This window comes from Phalaenopsis equestris, unplaced genomic scaffold (genome assembly GCF_001263595.1).
Source record: "Phalaenopsis equestris unplaced genomic scaffold, ASM126359v1 Scaffold000223, whole genome shotgun sequence".
In the NCBI taxonomy this organism is placed as follows: Eukaryota; Viridiplantae; Streptophyta; class Magnoliopsida; order Asparagales; family Orchidaceae; genus Phalaenopsis; species Phalaenopsis equestris.
In genome coordinates this window covers 342,663-363,576 of record NW_018164665.1, presented here as the reverse complement: position 1 = coordinate 363,576, position 20,914 = coordinate 342,663, and the positions used below count along the sequence as shown (strand labels likewise).

General features: G+C 36.9%; 1 protein-coding gene across 1 annotated transcript in view; it reads left to right on the top strand.

Moving 5' to 3' along the window:
- LOC110023215 overlaps positions 1–20,914 on the top strand; it is a gene marked incomplete at its 3' end in the record, with an annotated part of 113,448 nt that overhangs the window by 62,646 nt on the left and 29,888 nt on the right. The window contains 4 exon segments of the mRNA XM_020722521.1: positions 9,101–9,259; positions 9,358–9,424; positions 9,540–9,610; positions 13,760–13,804. Coding sequence (XP_020578180.1) covers positions 9,101–9,259; positions 9,358–9,424; positions 9,540–9,610; positions 13,760–13,804 — 342 coding nt within the window.

Below are 20,914 nucleotides of genomic sequence, written 5' to 3'. Positions count from 1 at the left end.
CTAAGTTAAGTGTTGAAGTGTTGTCGAGATGAGAATTATTAGGTGGATGAGTGGCCTTACACTTAGAGACAAAATGTGAAATGAATATCTTCATGATAGGGCTAATGTAGCTCCATTGACGGACAAAATTAGAGAGAGTCGCCTTAGATGGTTTGGTGACATTAAACGTCGACCATATGATAATCTGATTGGGAGAGTAGATGTTTTAGATTGGACTTATGTTAAGAAAGACAGAGGTAGACCTAGGAAGAGTTGGGCTTATTGTATAAAAAATGATCTTAATTTATTAGAACTAAATGGAAGTATGACGCTAAATAGGACGCAATGGAAAAAAAAGAATTCTTGTAGCCGACCCCATGTAATAAGATTAAGGCTTTGTTGTTGTTGTTATTGTTGTTGTTGTTGTTGTTGTTGTTGTATTCTTTGCTAGGAAGCTACTAAGTAACGATTGTCCTTAATAGCATTCCATATTAAATGAAATTAAAGTTAAGTGTATTGTGTCTTGTTCTTTTATGAAATTGGAGATTATTAGTTTTAAATTTAATACAAGAGGTTGTGCAAAAAAAGAAAAAAATCCCCAAGAATGGGTTTACCCCACTTCATTTCACATATGAGATCTCTCATGGCTCTGTACTAAGAACTTAATATCAATTGATCTATAATTTTCACTATATAAAGGCTTAAACATTAGGATGTCTTTTACATGGTGACTGCTTATACCTAATAATGCATCTAATAGCTTTTTATTATATTTGTTTGGGTGTTTGAATGTGTTGACTCACAATCTCTACAACAATGGAGATTTTTGGTTGAGTTATGGTAAAATAAGATCATTATTGCTACGACCCGACCTGAAAACTTAGAATTAATCAAGTTAAAAGCTGTGGTCGGAAGGTATTAATCTTTCATTTATATTCCACAGAATTTCATAAATTTCAATTTATAAAAGGCTCACCTATAAACTACAAAATACATAAAGGGCCGTTTGGTTGAGTGAATTAGTGTACTGTAATTTTTTCTGTAGGGATTTGAGAAAAATATGTGTTTGGTATGAAAATTTACAAATACAATATAAAATTTTAATGATTTTGAAGTTTACACCATGGTTCATTTTGAATGAATTGTGAATTTGACTGATTTGACCGAATTTGAATTACATCAAGCTGCTTGCAGCTTGTCACCGACGCCATCGCCCACTCTCGTCGCCGCCATCTCCTGCCAACCGCTTTTGTTGCAGCGGTTTGCCTCTCCCCTAGCATGCGTGGCCCGTCGCCCGCCCTCACTGCAGTCCCCCATCGTCGCCCGCCGTCCCTCATCGTGCATCGCCTGCCGCCGTCCCTACCTGTCATTGCCCGTCATTGCCTCCTATCATCGAGTTCCACGTGCAACTGTTTACCCAAGTAAATACATTATTTTCAATCTAGTTCAAAATAAATAAATAAATAAATAAAGTTATGTTTATTTTACATTTAACCAAATAACTTGAAAATATTTCAAATACGCTGTAATTATAGTGTTCTACAAATCTTTTACATTGTATTTCATTTTTAGCAAACCGAATGATCCTTAAATGAAAATTTAAATCATCCATAGTCTGCAAATAAAAACATATCATTCCACTCCCAAGAGTATCTCTATAATCACATCACAATATAGTACCTATCAGTTGTAGTTATTCTCCTGTAAATTAAAACCCTCATCAGACATAACAATTTACAATTTATTAAATTCATATGCAAATATTAAATTTAACAATAAGTTTTCACAGCTCGGTGAGCAATTATAATCTTATTATGCATTAAATTCATATGCAAATATGCATGAATGATCAAAAGAAATTAAATTCATTACTTAATCAAACTGTAAACTTTTTATTTTAAATTTAATATTTTTGTTTCATTCTAAGTATTTATTCATTTTAATCTCTTGAAGAAGTCATATCAGGATTACCGTCATACTCGAATGTATCTTTAAAATTGTACCCGTAGGTATCATAAAAAATTTACACCGAGTTACAACTTCACCATTTTGATTTTTTGTATTGTGCACGGATACATCTCATCATCTGCTAGTATCATCTAGAGGCAATCTTGATTGTCAATCATTTATATTTCATTTATTTTAATTACCTCCTTTTAAAGACATTGAACAATTATCTTTCCTTTTCTCATTTTTTTCGCTTAATTCTCAAGCTCACTATATGCATATATTTGTAAAAATAAGTGTCAAAGCATTAAATAAATTATTTATTAAAACATTAACTTAATGCAAATAAAAAATTAATTACTCACGTTTGCCTTAAATAGCATCTTTACAAGCTTAATCCTCTGATTACTTTCTTTTGCAATCACCTCCTTTTTGACTTTATTTCTTTTGGCCAAACCACGATCCAAAGCTCAAGTGCATTGAATCAAATTTTCTTTAACTATTATTTAATTTCATTAAATCATATTTAATAATATCTATTTAATTAAACAAAATATTGTATCTCAATAAGCACCCAAACTCCAACTTTACTGAAATTTACTTGGTTTGATTTCCCACCTCTATTAGCTCGCACACTTCACCTTCTCTTTTCAAGCTAAAATTTCCTTATGTTGAGTCCCGATTCAATAAAACTTTCTATTAACATTAATTAAATAAATACACACTCTATAGAAATTTCTTCAGAATTTTTTAAACACTGTTGTCTCTTGCTAATGAATCCTCGATTCTACCTTTCAAAGTGGACCTCACAGTCAGCTGATTTAATTGAACCGTATTGTCATCATTATAATTAATTAAAGATAGTTTTAACTTCATCTTTAAGTAACTGCTCCAGCTAAGTGAATAAACAATTCAAATTACCTAAAGTATTCCTACTTAATGCATTTGTCACTACATTTGCCTTCTCCGGATGGTACTAAATATCCAAATCATAATCTTTAAAAAACTCTACCTCATATTCAATTCTTTCTGAGTGAATATATGCTTTAAACTCTGATGATCTGTAAATACTTTATCTAACTCAACACAGATAATGCCTCTATATCTTAAGTGCAAACACAACTACTTCAAGCTCCAAATCATGTATGGGACAATTTCTTTCATGATTCTTCAATAGCCTGAAACATAGGCAATGACCTTTTCTTGTTGCATAAGTACACAACCCAAACCTTTTAAAGATGCATCACTAAAAATTTAAAACACTTATGAACTTGAAGGAATAGTTAATATTAGAGCAGACATTAAACAACTCTTTAGCTTTTGGAAAACCTCAAAATGACCTGACCATTCAAGTTCATTGCATTATGAGTAATATGGATAATGACATAACAAACTGTAAAACTGCTCTATAAATCTCTTTTAATAAACAACTAGACTTAGAAAACTCCTAACCTAAGTAATATTGGGAGGTCTTGACCAATCAACAATAACTTTGTTCTTATTCCAATCCACAAATAAGTCATTTCCTTTGATACTATGCATAAGAAAAGTCACACTTTTAAATCAAAATTTACATTTGAAAAATTTGGCATATAATTTGTTATCCTTCAAAAATTTTAAGAACAATATGCAGATGATTTGTGTGATCGGGATCATCTTTAGAATACACCAAGATATCGTCTATGAAGACAATTACAGAAGCATCCAAAAATTGTCTAAAGACTATTCATTAGTCCATGAAAACTACTCAAGTATTAGGGTGTGTTTGAGGTGGCTGCTGCTTTTCCAAGAATCTGCTGTAAAGCTGCTTCCTGGAGAAACAACTTTTCAAGAGCTATCAGAAAGTTACTGATGAAGAAGCAGGTGCCTATTTGGGAGATTTGCTATGTTGTTGTTCTTTCTAATGAGAAAGACTATTTTTCCCTTATATATGCAATATATTAAAATAAGTGCATTTTTTATAATATTTAGTACTAAATAACAAAAAGCAGTCATACTGCTAAAAAAACTAACACTGCAGTAAAAAATACTCTAATTTATAAAAAAAGGATTAGTTATTTGAAGTGACTAACACTGCAGTAAAAAATACTAATTTATAAAAAAAGGATTAGTTATTTGAAGTGAATGACTATAATATTGAGGACAACAACGATAATCAACAAGCCTAAAATGATGTTTGTATTGAAATCCTGATGTTCAAGTTTTCATGACAATCTTTTCTCCATCTCTGCATCTCTCCTCGACTAATCATGATCTAGAGGTATCTCGTCAGTGTCATCAACCTAACGAAAGTGGTTGCAATCCGCAGGAGTCCTGTTTCTTGGATAAGAATAAAATCTTCTCTCGTAACTATCTTCCCTCCTAGATTGGTACTGAACACTCCTATCGCCACAATAACAGTGGGACTTTCAAACAGTTTGATGATCTTGAGTCATATTTCATGTTATTATAATACCTTATTGCTTTAATAAAAAAAGTTAAGTTCATAAAACATTCGAGAAATTCTAAAAAAAAACTATAAGCAGTCTTAAAATTAAGAATTAAAGTTTATCGGTGCACAAAAGAAAGGTACAACATAAGTTGCTATATATATTTTGAAAAAATATATCTCGAGAAAAACATAAAGATAAAATATGAATCATCAAGTACAAATGGGTGATGCTACACAAGTAGTTGCATTCACCAAAGCATCAGTAATCTCCTCTCAGTTGGAACATCTCCTTGAAGCCTTCTCCCTCATAAATGTTGTACTCGTCGTCCTACATTCTTTTTGTACCGAAGGTCTAGCTTGATGTTGGTTAGATTCCTCATGCGTGTAGGTAGGATCATCATCTAAGACCCTGAAATCAATCATCTCGGGATGAATGTCTCTATATAAAATTATGGTGCGTAATTGTTGCAATAATAGTTCACCTATTATTTGAAAGAATATGTAGGCATATCTTTGAGTATGACCCACTTTTTCTTCCATACATCAAATGCTCGCTTGATGACACTGCATAATGACACGTGTCTTTTGTTGAAGAGTTCATTTTTCCCTCTAATCACTTGGCTGCTGCGCTCAAAGTCGAGAAAGTGATATCTCGTGCCAGGAAATGACTTTAAAAAATCCTGTTGCAATGGATATCCCGAATTGACTAGATAATACTTTTCTGAATATTGACAACATTAGTGGATTAATTTAAATTGAAATATAATAGTGATGGATTAGTTAAATGCACACACCCTGCAAAATAGTTAAATGCACAAACCTATATCAGTAAGTGTGGAGATGATACACAGGATATATTAACAATATGTGATTTCAACATGGCTATTCCCATGATATATCCTCATGGCTATTCCCTCCGTTGAATCTCTCAGATTCACTCCACCGGCTTCCTCGTGCCCGACGAAGAAGAGTTTCACGTTATCTTTTTTGTCTTTTCGTCATTCTGCAAGCCCCTACAATTCGCTTGCTTCGACGATGAAGGGTTTCTCATGTTCTGTCGTTCCGTCGTTCCGCAAGCCCCTTCGCTTCGTCTCTCCTCACCCGCACTCGACGATGTTTCCTCGATAGCAGTTCGCGTCGTCTCTGTACTCGACGACGCCTTCGACATCGTCTTTGTCGCCCTGCCCGACAGAAGGTCTGCTCGCCTTGCAGCTCGCCTCTAGCCTCTCTTCAGATGGTCTTGACGATGTGTTCCTATGTCACTGCAGTTGCCAGCGACTTTCCTATTCCTACTCGTGCTCCTCTTTCAGGTTTAGAGCCTGGTTTTCATATCGGCAATTCATGCAATGTTCGACAATCTTTCCACGATGCTCTTGAAGGTGGTGGTGATCACACTTTTATTAAAAAGCTCGGTAAAAAAAATGGGAAGCTTGCTCTTATTCTCACTGAGGTTGAAACCAGTACTCTCGCGTCATCTTGACACTTTGCTCTAGTGGGGAAATTTCTCTATGGTCACCCAAAACTTGAAATCATTCGAAAAGATTTTGATGCTATGAAACTATTGGACAGTTGGAATATTGACTTACTTGACAGTCGACCTATATTGATTTAGTTATCTCACGATACCGATTACACTCGCATTTTTTCTTGAAAAGTTATTAAGATCGATAACAGTTTTATGAAAATTCTGAAGTAGACTGTCGATTTTGATCCAAAAGCGGAGTTTCCTATCATTTTTATTTGAATAAAATTTTTGTGGTTAAAATTACATTTGTTCAACTTGGAACATCTCTACTCATTAGCAGCTGCTTATAGTAAACCTCTCAAGGTCGATAGTCCTACGGTTGCTGTCACTAGACCCTCTGTGGCTTATGTGTTAGTTGGGAGAGAAAGGGATATCACTCAACCAGCTCCGAATGAGATATGGATAAGCATCACTCATAATGGGTATTGACAAAATGTTGAAATAGAATCACACTCTCCTTATTGCTCTTATTGTAGTATGTTTGGTCACAATTTTATTATTTGCTATTGCTTGCATCCTCATCTAAGGCCGAATATTGCTAAAGATCTGCTAAATATTGCTAAAGATCAGTCATTTACTATCCCTACGGAGAAGGTGCAACCCGATCCCTTTCCAACACCGCAGTTCCTGATGAATAACACCATACTACAGGTACAAATCCAAATATGCTTATACCACTCACTGTTATTGAAGAAGACCCACTTACATGCCAAGACACACGAGAGTGCTCCTTCGATCCGATAAAAGATCAGCTGGTCCAACAAGTAGTTGCTTCTAATGTTCAACAACCTACACACGTCCGACACACTTTAGATCAATCTATTGATCAGGTGAGTCAATCTTCGGACGAGGAATGACAAGTTTATTCCAGGGGGAAGAAGAATGGAGGCCGACTCGAGCTCGGGAACTTATTGGATGATACATTGGTTACTACTGACAATGACGCTCATCTCACCAATTTATTAGCTGGCTCCTTCCGTAGAATTAGAGGCGGAGGCAAGACAAAATTGGGTCGCTCTCTAGCTACTTAATACTCTGTATTTTGGCACTTTTTTGGCTAGACCTATACGTGTAGAGGGGGATCCACAGGCAAATCAGACACCAAATCCCGTCTTGTGGGAACTTCCTCCACAGATCGAGCATATGTGTTCATAATAATGGGGTTAAACCTCTCTTTGTTTGCTTGAGCTTTAGTTTTCAAGTTTGGATGGAGTTTGTGACATTTATCAAGTGTATGCCCAAACATCTTACAGTGGGTACAATAAAAAGATTTATGTTTCCATGACAATTAGTTGCCAATATCCATTATGAGTTGTGCCCAGCCAGACTTCAGTAATATCAGGTAAGGTAATATCCCTTTCCACATATATTCTGACCACAGAAGGCCTGATTAGGTTAAAGGTGGGCATATTTAGCTTCATAGGATCTCCAAGAATAACTCCAATAGAATAAAGAATCTGATGATTAAAGAAATGCAACTTGAGACCACGTAAACTAATCCATACCGGAATAGTAGGAGACTCATGATTTGGGTCAAAATCCGGAGACCATTTGAGTAACTTCATTGACTTGCCTATAATATTGAGATATTTTCTAGAGAAAATCCGAACATAGTCTTCAGCTAGGGTTAACTGAATCAACACATGTCTCCTATCCAAAAGTCCCACTTTCCACTTGCCTACAAGTTTGAGATCATCAACAACACTCTTTTCTGATAATCTTCATAGATGAGTGTCCCCACTGAAATTTCCCAATAAGAGCGAACATGAATTTCTTAGTTAGGGTCAAAATATCTGAATCAGAGAAAAATAGTGTTGTTTTCCCACTCTTCCTACTTATATTCTTAAGAAAACGACAATCACTCCTATCATTAGGACATTCCTTATAGCTTGAGGGGAAGACAATAGTAGATTCCGCAAGATGATTACCCACCACGTGGGCAAAAAAGCTTTGCTAGGATCAACCAAAGAAGAAGGAAGTGTCATAACGACGATCCTTCAGCCCGCAGATGCAAAAGAGAAAGAAACCAGATGGTCCAATCCGATGGAGCGTGACTAGACGCGAATGGACGCTCGTCGGGTCGAAGCAGCAGAAGTCGAACCCACAGAAACAGGCGCATGACGGAAGAGGTAACCCCAGAAGACGAAACAAGCATGTACTGGTCGAAACAGCAGCACGCGAGCCGCGATCGGGTCGAAACTGCGAGAGAGGAGCCGCAGAGCGCGATCAGCCCTACAGTGAGCAGCGAGCACAGACACAGCTCGATGAAGCAGATGATAGAACAGAGGAGCGTACTCCCCTTCTTCTACGAGCGGAAAGAAACCAGATGGTCCAATCCGATGGAGCGTGACTAGACGCGAACAGACGCGAATGGACGCGCGTCGGGTCGAAGCAACAGAAGTCGAACCCGTAGAAACAGGCGCATGACAGAAGAGGTAACCTCAGAAGACGAACAAGCACGTACTGGTCGAAACAGCAGCACGCGAGCCGCGATCGGGTCGAAACTGCGAGAGAGGAGCCGCAGAGCGCGATCAGCCCTACAGTGAGCAGCGAGCACAGACACAGCTCGATGAAGCAGATGATAGAACAGAGGAGCGTACTCCCCTTCTTCTACGAGCGTAGGGTTTAGAATTTTATAAAAATAGTTCACATGAATTTCAGATGAATGAAATTGGGCTATATTTTAAACTGACTTGATCCAAAATGGCTATTACATTATGAGATATTGATCTTATAATTCTTCATTGGAAAATATGACCTAATGATAATCCTGTTTTTATGTTCTGTATTTTCAACATATTAAGAACAACAACAACAATAACAACAACAAGAATCTCTTATCCCACTAGGCGGGATTAGCTAAATGAATCATTTTTCTCCTTTGAATCCTATTTGAGTGTTATATTTTTATTTAATTCCTAATTAGGATAATTTTCTATACAACATGCCCGGGTCTTTTTAGGTCTACCTCTACATTTCTTATCATAAATTGAATCTAAAACATCTACTCTCCTTATTGAAGCATTAGATGGTTGACATTTAATGTCATATTTTTCAGCACATTAACATTGATTTGATTTAATATTTTTTAATGAGATCCTTGAAAGTTTTTTCTCATCATTGATATTTTATCTGTAACATGAATGATCTGTAGTTATTTGGGTTCATTATTGTGGAGTTGTCATCACGGGTTCTTAAATAAATGTGCAATACTGTAGGGGGACAAGAATATTATCAAGTTTGATGGTGATCACAACTCCCCACGTCCACAATTCTACTTCGATTCAATTACCATTTTTTTCCATAATGTTCTAAATCCTCCAAAGGATCTTCCTGATGAACACTACTTTCATACCATGCATGACTATTTTGATCAGGTAAAGTGGAGTTCAAGGTATTTTTTAGTTTTGAAGTACTTTTTTTTTGGGATGGTAATATCTTGAAGTTGATCTGTTTACTTGACGTGATCTCTTAGCAGGACAATTGGCATACTATAAATGATATTGAATATAGAAATCAGAGAGTTATGGAATCAGCTGCAGGCATATACTGTTGAACCTTGTGCCAATTTAATGTTGTCATTTCCTGAGAGAGAATATTCAGCTAGAACTAAACTGCAATTTAGTTACATTCTGATTGAATATATTTCTCTATTAGGACTCACAGCAAGCAGTACAGAGGATGCTATTTCTCAACTTCGTTCCAGAAGACCTATGAGTCGAATGGAGGTTGGTAGTTCATCTGTGTTTTTTGAAAGCATTGCTTAGTAGAAGTTTGTCTGTAATGTCGATTGCAAAACAGCTTTATGTTTAACATTTTTGCTCGTAATGGTTCATTTAAAATCCTTAACTGAGAAAAGGCAAGATGAATTGTTCCTTTGAAGTGGAAAAAAATGAACTAACCAATTTGTTATTTTATATGATAAATAAGTATTTCTTGTAATTCTAAATAGAATTTGAAAGTCTGTGCACTAGATTCTATTTTAATAATCTTTGAAGGTGATATTTTCTCCTAGCCACTGGTCTTGTCAGCTAATTGATTGAAAATGATTGTGTTGCAGAACAATGCATGTTTGCATGGTTGTTTTTATAATTGAAAATCTTATTTTATATGAAAAAGAGTTGAGTGTTATAATAATAAATTATTGATAAGAGGAAGGCTCAATTATAAGAATTGAAGCAAGAGCTTAAGCACATTAAGGTGCTCGAGCAAAGAGAAGTTTGATTACAAGAGTGCAGACATAAGGGAAAACAAATCTCCAAGAACGTGGAAAATTCTGAACTCTAAAATTTAAAGTTTAGATTTTGTCAAATATTATTTTCTTATTTTTATAACCACCTTGGAAACACCTATTGGATTTTGGAATGGAGAATGACTTGATGCATATGATTGGAACTATCCTTTAATGGTCGCTTCTAAATATCTTCTCACCTAATTAGGTCATTAGATGGTCAACGTTTGATTTGACCAAACCATCTGAAGTGACTCTCTCTAATCTTGTTTGCCACTGAATCTACTCCAACCCTTTCACAGATATATTCATTTCACATTTATTAGAATTTGGAAATGAATTTTTTTAGAAGATAAGCTCTCAACACACCATAGAAATTATTATATTCTTCCAATGAATTGATTTTTATTTTTATTTTTTGTGGTTGGGAAATGTTGTTCAACCTATTATTGGTTGTAACATTGATGAGTGCTTGAGATATTGAGCATTTGCGTCTTAGAATTACTTTAGTTATTTTTTCATTATCATCTTAGTATATCCTCCAATATAGCAGGCTTCGATATTTACTTACATTTTTATCGATGTTTTTTTAATTTTTGTGTTATATTAGCAAGTGTGTGCTATACAATGCTTTATGTGCTGACTCCAAAGAGACTATTCTATGATGCATTATTCGTCATTGGCTAGTATGAAGCTAACCCTCCATTTTCAGGTTTTTCATACTACTTCAAATTCTTTTCTTAAAGTGATCTTCCAAATTGGTTCAATCTGAAATAATTATGACATTCAGTCTAGCTAATCCATCTAAATCCTCATCTTTCCCCCAAACTCTAGAATATAACCTTGGAATTGAAATGATTTTGCAATTAATTTATTATATTCATTAATCATTTGGGCTTATATAGCCCCTTACAACATTTTACAAATAACTTCCTAGACTTCTTCTATATTTCATATTTACAATTAGGACTCTAGACAAGATGCAAATCTCAACACTCTCCCTCAAGATGGGCAAAAGATATTCACTAAGCCCATCTTGTCACATAACTTAGGCAAATCTAATGAGCTATGTCCTTTTGTGAGATAGCAACCACCTGCTCTACATGATGTAGCTCCAGTAATCCGTTATTCATTTTTCCTTGATGAAGAACCTATCAGTCTTCACAAATTTGGTTCTATTGTGTTACATCGGGTTGGTGGCAATGTTGATTGCTAACTTAATGTCGCACCACAACTTCATTTCAGCTCATTGGTCCACCTTGAGCTCTACTAATAAGGTTCTCAGCCACATCATAATTTTGGCAACTCCTAAGGCCATAGCTCTATGTTTTGTCTCTGTAGTTGACTTTGCTACTATCGATTGTTCTTACTCTTCCAAGATACCAAGTTTCCCTCTACAAACATGCAGTATCCAGATGTGGACTTCCTATCATCAACACAACTCGTCCAGTCAGTGTCGCAATAGCCCTCAATGCCTACATTTCTTTTCTTCCTGAAGATCAACCCCTTCCCTGGTGCACTTTTCAAGTACCTCAAAATTTGATACACAACATCCATGTGGCCCTTCAACAATAGACGGTTTTTCTTTTTTTTTATTATAGGGCGGAGGGAGAGGTGTGCTAGTATTCTTCATATGGTGTGTCAGGCAATTACTAATATAATGGTTGATATTCATTTCTCCATCCTTCACTCTTTTGCTAACAAAGATTTAGGAGGATTTGAAAATAATTTTGGTGGTTTAATTTTTTTGGGTGAAGAATATTGGTTAGATCTTTAAACGTACTTCTTGCTTATTTGTCTCAATTTCTTTTTAAAATATCAGCACCTTACCTTCTATTACGTCAATAATATTTTAATATTTTATTTTATAATCATACCTTCAGTTTTTATTAATCCTTAGTTTATTGGCTTGGGTTACTGCTTCTACATTATTGTTTTGATTTTTTTATTTTGATTGAATATAAGTGGATATCTAGATTAGATGACATATTTACTTAATTTTGTTTTTGCATTTTAGTTTTTTTTTTCATATTTCATAGAACTCATATTGCATGCTTGCTTCATTTTTCCATTGTCATCTATTTAATTCTACCAAGTAAAATTCTTAACGAAGAGGTGAGTTAATGCAAAACAATACATAATTATTTTATAAATGTATAATTTATATATACTATAAAGAAGACTTGAGGAGTATAGTTATTTATGATTTAGTTGTGGAGGACCCAAATATGAGTATCCAAATACAAACCCAAGCATACCAAGATGCTTAAGCAAAAATAGGCCCATCAACAAAACTTCAAGGCTAATGCTCAAACTTGAGTCAAAGCATTAAAAAAAATATTTTAGAATTTAAAATTTTATGTTTTCAGCTTGAAATATCAATTATTTTTTCATTTTATAATCACATTGGAGCTCTGTAAGGGTTGACAACTTCATGGAAAGTTGAATTAATGCATTTGCCTCAATTACTGGCCAATTATTTGCTTTGCCTCCAAAATATTATTATTATTTTTTGTTTTTATTTTTATTTGAATAATGAGTCTAAGATTTCATTGTAATGCCTACAAATAATGCTGCTATGTTATAGTAAATTTTCGCTTTTGATATTATTGAAAAGTTCTTTTCTTGTGAGTTAGTGTTTGATGGCCCAGGTAACTTTTCTTTGTTGGATTGGCTATTTATTCTAGAAGTTCTTGCTCATCATTTCAACAACTCTCCCTCTTACCTTTGCCTTCACATCCTCTCCATTCTCAAAGGTCAACTGGTCACATTCCAGCCTTCAAAATCACCATAAAACTCTTGGGTAGCTCTCAAACATGCTTTGGTGGACAGCTATTTTGTCTTGTTTTCCACAACATAATGTGGCCATAAACTCTACCAAAACTTACTAAATATTCATTATCATAATTTCAATATTTTAAGCTAACCCTCCACTTTCATCTACAGCCATTAACATCACTTAAGGCCCATTTCCAATAGTGATATTTATAATCAGCTCAATCAGGACCACTCGTGGCATTTATTCCTACTTAACCTCTCTAAACATCTCACCTTTTCACCCATAAACTCCAGATTACAAGATTAGACATTAAACTAATAGTTCCATCCATTAATCTCACTATAACCAACTGAATCATCATTAATTTGATTGGTATTGTTTTTCTGGTACTTGTTCATTTGAAGTAGCGCTTCTGATTTCTAAAACCTGACAAAAGTGCTTCAGTGATCTCCTCTCACCACAAAAACTTAAAGCTCCTGCATTGTTTTTTTCTTGTGCTATTTTAAAGCATATGTATATCACAAGGGAAAGTTATTTTTATCCACAAGGAATGTCGTTTATAAATATTATATATCTATTAACTAACGGCACTTCTCTGTGATATTTTTTAGGCTTTCTATATGAGGTTGGATAGTTTGCCCACACATGCTAGATTAGAGCAAAGGAAATTTAGCATGTTTAGGTTACCGATCCCAAAAAAGTAGTAGGCATATGATATTTTAAATTAAACCTCTGACTTTGGTTTTTATTACATATATATTTATTAACATGTCATGGTTAACATTTGACTCACCAAGCCAAATGTATCTATTTTTTAATTATGATATTTTGAATTTTACTAGAACCATTTCTAAATCACTTTTGTAGGTCCCTTCTGATATTCAATGCTCCGAAAGCATGCATGGCCATGAGGTATCCTATCAGCTTTGATTTATTTCTTATTTCTTTTTTGTTCCTATTCTTTTTATTTATTTACTATTTATCGTGTAGTTTTTAGTTTTTTTAGTATGACAATAACCTTGAAATCATGTTCAGGTTCTTGTGCTTGGTGGTACCAAAATTTTTACGGCATAGAGTACATTTGCCTATATACTGATGTGAGCCAAAATTTTTACGGCATAGAGTACATTTGCGGCATAGAGTACATTTGCCTATATACTGATGTGACCTTCATGATGATGATGACCTTCATGATAATGATGATAGCTTCACTTTTAAGAATGTTTCTGAAAATACGATCGATCTTAGTATTCTTAATTTCGTTGTTAATAATATAATGTTTTATTTTTACAGTCTTTTTTAGTAAAGAAGAAGTTGAGGAGGCTTGAAAGAAAACCAATGGTGGAAAACCGATAGGACCTGATGTTATCCCAATTGAAGTGTGGAAATATTTAAGAGATTTGAGTATTTCTTGGCTTACTAAACTCTTTAATGTTATTTTAAAAACCAAAAAGATGCTTGAGGAGTGCAGCAAGAGTATTTTGGTCCCATTTTTAAGAATAAAAGAGATACACAAGAGTGCAAATTATAGAGAAATTAAGTTGATGTGTTATACATAAAATTATGAGAGGGTAATTGAACATAGGTTAAGATGTGATACAAAGATTTCTCATAATTAGTTTGGATTTATGCCAGACAGTTCTATTATGAAAGCTATACATTCATTGAAAAGTTTGATGGAGAAGTACAGAGAGAATAAGGAGGATCTACATATGATTTTTATTAATTTAAAAAAAAAAAACTTACGGGAAGGTTCCGAGTGAAGTTCTTTGGAGAGTGCTAGAGTAAATAGGTGTTGATAGGACTGATATTCAAGTCATTGAAGATATGTATAATAGAGCCGTGACTTGTATACAAACAGAATGATGGTTGACCAAGTATTTTCCTATTTCAGTTGGATTACATTAGGGATCGGCTTTATTTTAAGCTCATATCTGTTTGCTTTAGTTATGGAGGCTCTTACTGGACATTTACAGGATGTTATACCTTGGTGTATGATTTTTGTTGATGATATCCTTGTGGATAAAACTAGAGAATGATTTCAGAAAAAACTTGAATTATGAAGGTCTATATTGGAGTCTAAAGGTATTCATTTGACTAGATCTAAAATTGAATAAATATAATGAAATTTTAGTAGTAGTAGCTTTAGTGGCAGAGTTGTAAATTTAGGTGATCAAATCATTAAAAGGTGTGAATGTTTTATATATCTTTTTTCTATTGTTCAAAGTGATGGTGATATAGATGGAGATGTTTTTAGTAAAATTCAAGTTGGTTGGTTGAAGTGGAGGAATGCATGGGTCTATTGTGTGTAGAAAAGTACCGCTTAGATTGAAAGGAAAATTTCATAAGACGGTGGTGTGACCCCCAATGCTCTATGGCGCTTTGCTCTATGACACAAAATGTTGGTCTTTAAAGGAGAAGCATAAAATAAAGTTAAGTTTTGAGGAGATGAAAATGCTTAGGTGGATTGAGTGGTTTGATACTTAGAGACAGAATGCGAAATGAATATATCCTTGATAGAGTTGGTTTAGCTCCAGTGCAGACAAGATTAGCGAGAGGCGTCTTAGACGGTTTGATCACATCAAATGTTGACCATCTGATGATTCTTTTAGGAAAGTAGATGATTTAGATTTGACTTATAGGAAAAGCAGAAATGGAGCTTAAAAGACTTGGCCATGTTGTTTAAAAAATTATCTTAATATATTAGAATTAAATGAAAATATGATACTCAGTAGGATGCAATGGATAAAAAAATTCATGTAGCTGACCCCATTAAGTGGGATAAAAACTTTTTGTATGTAATGAAAATAAATATTCGGTTGTTTCTTGGTCCAAAATCGTAATTGATTTGACATGAAACCCACTAGAATTTTTGATGCGGGGCTCTCGAGTTCGGGCTAGCCTTACAATTGACTTGTCCAGCATTCCTACTGGACCGGACCGACCAGCACCGAACCAATGGAGGTAGATGCTTCCCACCACCCCCGGGTTCCTCTCTTCTAAGACGATCACAGGCCCTGCAGGCGCCCCACGATAGAGTACTATTTACCCGCTCTACTCATCCTCAATTGCTTGCAGCTCCCGCCAGCGCCCTTCCTCAACCACAGTCACTTGTAACTTTTGTCATCGCCTTTCCTTCGCACAGACGAGTCACTGTACGGCCCTCCTACTCGCTCCAGCCACCTACAAATACCAGCAGGGCACGTTTCTACACAGAACAGTTGTGTGAATCCTCATCTATGCAAGTCATTCCATTGCAAGTCAACCGCATTCCGCCAACGCAATTGTACCTGCGCACTAGCCCCCTACAGTCTAACGCCCTTTGTCGGCGTCGCCCTCCCCTTCCTCTGGCTGTCTCTGCATCCTCTAGCTAGTCACCACCCTTCGAGCACCTCCGCGTAGCTCCTTCCACTCTCATATCTACCTCGCTTGCTCGAGAGGGCTACTTCTCTCTTAAATTACTTTTGTTTTTTTTTCCACAAGTTGTATTTATCATTATTTGTGTTGTGTTATTGTTGTAGCGACGTTCTTGTACCCCTCTTGAAATCAATAATAAAATGTGTCGCTTGCGTCGGATATGGGTTAACTCTGACATCATTTGGTATCAGAACTAATACAACCCTAGTCCTAGCTTATGGTTCTTCAGTATCTGCCCCCCACCCAAGCCAGCCAGTTTTTTTTTTCATTTTCCCTCTCCCTTTTACTTAATTTTCTCTTCTCTTCCTTTCTCCCGTGTCAATGTTCATTAGCTCGAGTCAGGAAGAAATAAAATGGGAGATTCTTTTCCTACAACGACGACTGGTTGATATGGCCAAGGCGACATAACCGTCGACTGCGACCTCGAGAGTCGAAGAGGAGACCTCGAAGACGATCTAAATATGTTTCACCGCAAAGCCGTTAGCAACGATGAATATCGACCATGTCACTTCAACATTCACTATCAAAGGAGATTACGAGAGGAGCCATGTTTGGCGCATACGAGGACTTTGACATCAAAACGGACCTACTAGAGTTTGACAAAAGTATGAATCCCAACGATTTCATTGACTAGTTGCAAACGGTCGAACACATCTTTGAATACAAGGAGGTGCCCGAGGATAAATGGGTTAAACTAGCTGCTATTAAATTGAAGGAAACTGCTTCGTTATGTTGGAAAAATTTGCAGCAGAACAAGACGGAAGCGACAAGATCACCCAGTGGGCAAAAATGAAGAAAGCTATGCAGAACTACGTGCCACTCCACTACCGCCAAGATATGTTCCTCATGCTCCACAACTTGCAGCCCCGAGAGCTTTTGATTGAGGATTTCACGACGAAGTTTGACCAATTACAAATGAGTGTGAGTTAGTCGAGCAAGAGGAGCGCACGATCGCCCGAAATAATTCAACTATAACCCTATTAGACGCTGGGCGATGTCCGAACCCTAGCATTAAATGTAGAAAGGTAGTAAAAGCAGGCCAAGTCACAGTCTTCCTTTCAACAACAGTCGACATTCAAGTCATTCCCCACAGTTACATCTGTCGACAAGACGACCACTTCTAGAACTAACAAGCAATACTAGAAAGCAAGAAGACCACCTTGAGCGGAACAAAGCCATAAAAGGGTAGTTCATCTAGGATGGTTTCTGCACGGAAGTGTTTTAGGTGTCACGGTTACAACCACATCACGACCAACTCTCTCATAAGCGGAGTTGTCTTGTTTAGTGAAGGCATTGTTGAGGAAGTAGAGGAAGCCGAGTCAGAGGATAGTGCGCAAGAGGCACTTCAACTTCCAGGGGAAGAAAGCGAAATGTTGGTCATACGAAGGGTTCTGCAGTCGGAACTAGAAAGAGACCTGTCATAGCTACGACACATCTTTTGCAATACGTGCACGGTAAAAGGCAAAATTTACAGTTTGATCATAGGCGGTGGAAGCTGTGAAAACGCCATCTCTATGCTTATGGGCAAAAGTTGGGATTAGCCACACAAAAACATTTGCGATCCTATTCTCTCACGTAACTGAAAAAAAGGAACGAGATACATGCAGATCAACAATGCTTAGTTGAATTCTCAATCTGCGATCAACTACAGAAGCAAGTTTGGTATGATGTGGTTCTGATAGACGCATGTTACATTCAGCTGGGAAGGTCGTGGCAGTTCGACTAGAAAATACAGCACAACGGCTTCGAGACCAATTACAAGTTTAAGAAGGATGAGAAGTACATCATGTTGTTACTTGTCCAGGATGTGAGAAGAGTGATTGAGATGGAGGATGTGTAAGTCTCACGAGTCACCTTCCTGCAATCAGTTCGTGACGGACCGAAGGTACTAAGGGACATTCAACACGCCATAGACCTTATACCAGGATTGGTGTTACCAAATCGACCACCGGCTATAGATTATGACCTGTAGAATACGAGGAGCTATAGCGTCAAGTGTAGGATCTCGTTACGAGAGGATCAGTTCGAGAAAGCACCAGTTCATGTGCCCCCCCCCCCCCCCCCTTCCCATGGTCCCCCCCCCCCCCCCCTCCCGTTCCCATGGTACCCAAGAAGAACGGTTTATGACGGATGTACATTGACAGCCACGCCATTAATAAAATTACCATTAAATACCGGTTTCTCATACCTTGCCTAGATGATCACTTAGATTAATTACGCGATGTCAACTTGGCAGTGGATATCATCAGATACGAATGCGGCCGGGAGAAGAGTGGAAGACCACCTTCAAGGAACGCAATGGTCTCTACAAATGGACCATTATGTCTTTTGGCCAGCCCAACACGCCCATCACTTTCATGCAATTGATGAATCAACTCCTGCTCGCCCTAGCCACCTACAGATCCTTCTAGCTCTTGTTTCTACATACGGTGGTCGTGCAACTCCTCTGTGAGGTCCATGCGACAGCAGATCAGTCATGTCGCGCCAGCGACTACTGTACCTCTGTACTGGCCCTACGCCTGTCCGCTGACCCTCTATCGTTGTCGCCCTCTCTTTCCGTCGGTCGTCTCTACATCCTCCAACCGATCAAGCATGTCAATGAATTTAAGGGTTGAGCCTTCGTATAGCCACAATTTAAGATGCTCTTAGCAAACCAGCAGCAGTTTAGTCCCCAAAATCTGAATATTCTAATGTTTCAAAATGTAAATTATAACATTAGGATTGCCATTGAGCAAGTGATGGCAGCACCTTCAGACAGCACCGCGGGACTTGAATTGGGGGAGAAGAAAGGAAATAGTGACCAAAGCAGATCTTACTTATTTTTCTGTAAATTTGATCAAATGTCACAACCATGGGATTGGACGCGTCATTAGAAAGAGGCAAAAATAAAATGAAAGATTTACATACCCACCATTTAATTCTCGTGTAGTTACATATCTAACACCTAAACTTCACATGGAATATTTCACATTTTAAAGGTTAAAAGTGTTATTTTTTATTTGATATGAAAGATATGGGTGATATAAATGTACAAAGTAGAGGTGTTATATATGTAAATTGTTGAGATTTGTATTTTTTTAAGTGCTATAATTGTAAATAGGAAATATAGAAGTTTGGGGGTTAGTTGTAAGAACATTCTAAGGTTTGTATAAGCACAAATCACAATAGAACAAGTCTTTAAGCAATTATTTCTTTATGGTATTAGAGCCAAACCCTAGTTATCTTTACAATACCGCTTGGCTGGGACACAAAGTATTGCGTCACAAGGAAACACACAAGGAAGGAGTGCGGGCTTTTGATCTTCGGCTATGTCGTGGTGGGGGATGCATGAACAGAGCGGGGAACGACAAAGGAGAGGTCGAAGGCAGAAGTGAAGGCTTCAGCTCGTGTCTCGCGCGCATAGGGAAGAATGACAATGGGCTTCGTTGAAAGGAGAGATTGAGGGTTTTCGGTACACGTAGATGGAAGTAATCATGCCTTCCAGAAACCCATAACTCTCGTTCTTCTGGTTCAAGAAGAGTGAAAGAAGGACCGCAGCTCTCGCCTAAAGCAATTGTAGCTAATACGACTCCTCAGTCAACACCAAGGTGTGTTATATTGTTGTCTGTTAGCGAACCTAGGGAGAATCTCATAAATATGTTTGAAGAATATAGTGAAATGAAGAAACATGAGAACACGAAGGATCAAATTTGTGTGTGATTTAAACTTGTTTCTTTGTAATTATATTGAGGGAGATAAATGATTGGAGCTTCTAAGGGAGATAAATCCTAAAGTTTTGAAGTTCTTGGTCGGGCTCATACAAAGAGCTAGCATTTCGGCAGGAGCCACTATCTCAGCATGTGCTCCGACGCAGGTGAAGCTAAGACCTGCCTTTTATAGATATGAAACTTGATGGAACAACCATGTTTTTTAGTTGGTCGCGTCAGATTGAGGTTGTTTTAATAGGAAAGAGACTAAAGGGGTATCTGATAATGGTCGAGCTAGAAAGTGACGGTATTGAGGGGGATAAATGGAGGACCATACACACCTTGCTTTACCCCTGGTTATTCAAATCGATGGCTTTGTCGATTGCCTCATCAATAGATGACATTCAAAAGGTGAGGGGCATCTCAGCAAAGCCAAAAAAGATCTATGCTGGGCCGAGCATAACATGAGGTTGTTCCAGATTCAGAGTGAGATAAAGGCAATGGTACATGGTGTTCGATCTATTCAGGAATACTCCATAGATCTACAACGGCTGTGAGTAGACCTTGATCACTTCTCATCGATTTCAAGCTGTGGTGAACCAGGGTACAAAAAGGGGAAATCTTTGCATATATGAAGACTATGCCGCTTCTAGCCCATCTGAGCCTGACTTTTAATCAAGGTAGATCAATCCTCCTAGCTTAGGTGAAGATGCCTTCACTAGATGAGACTATCGTTGTGATGATACAAGAGGAGAGTAACATGATGCTACACTCTGAGTCAAGTGGACTCCAGGTATGTTGTCTGCTTTGGCTGCCTTGAGCTCAGGTATCATAGAAGACTCACAAGTGTTACAATTGTGGTGAAGTTTGGTATCTGAACAAGACCTGTCTTTGGCCGCCTAAGGAGAGAAAGAGGGGG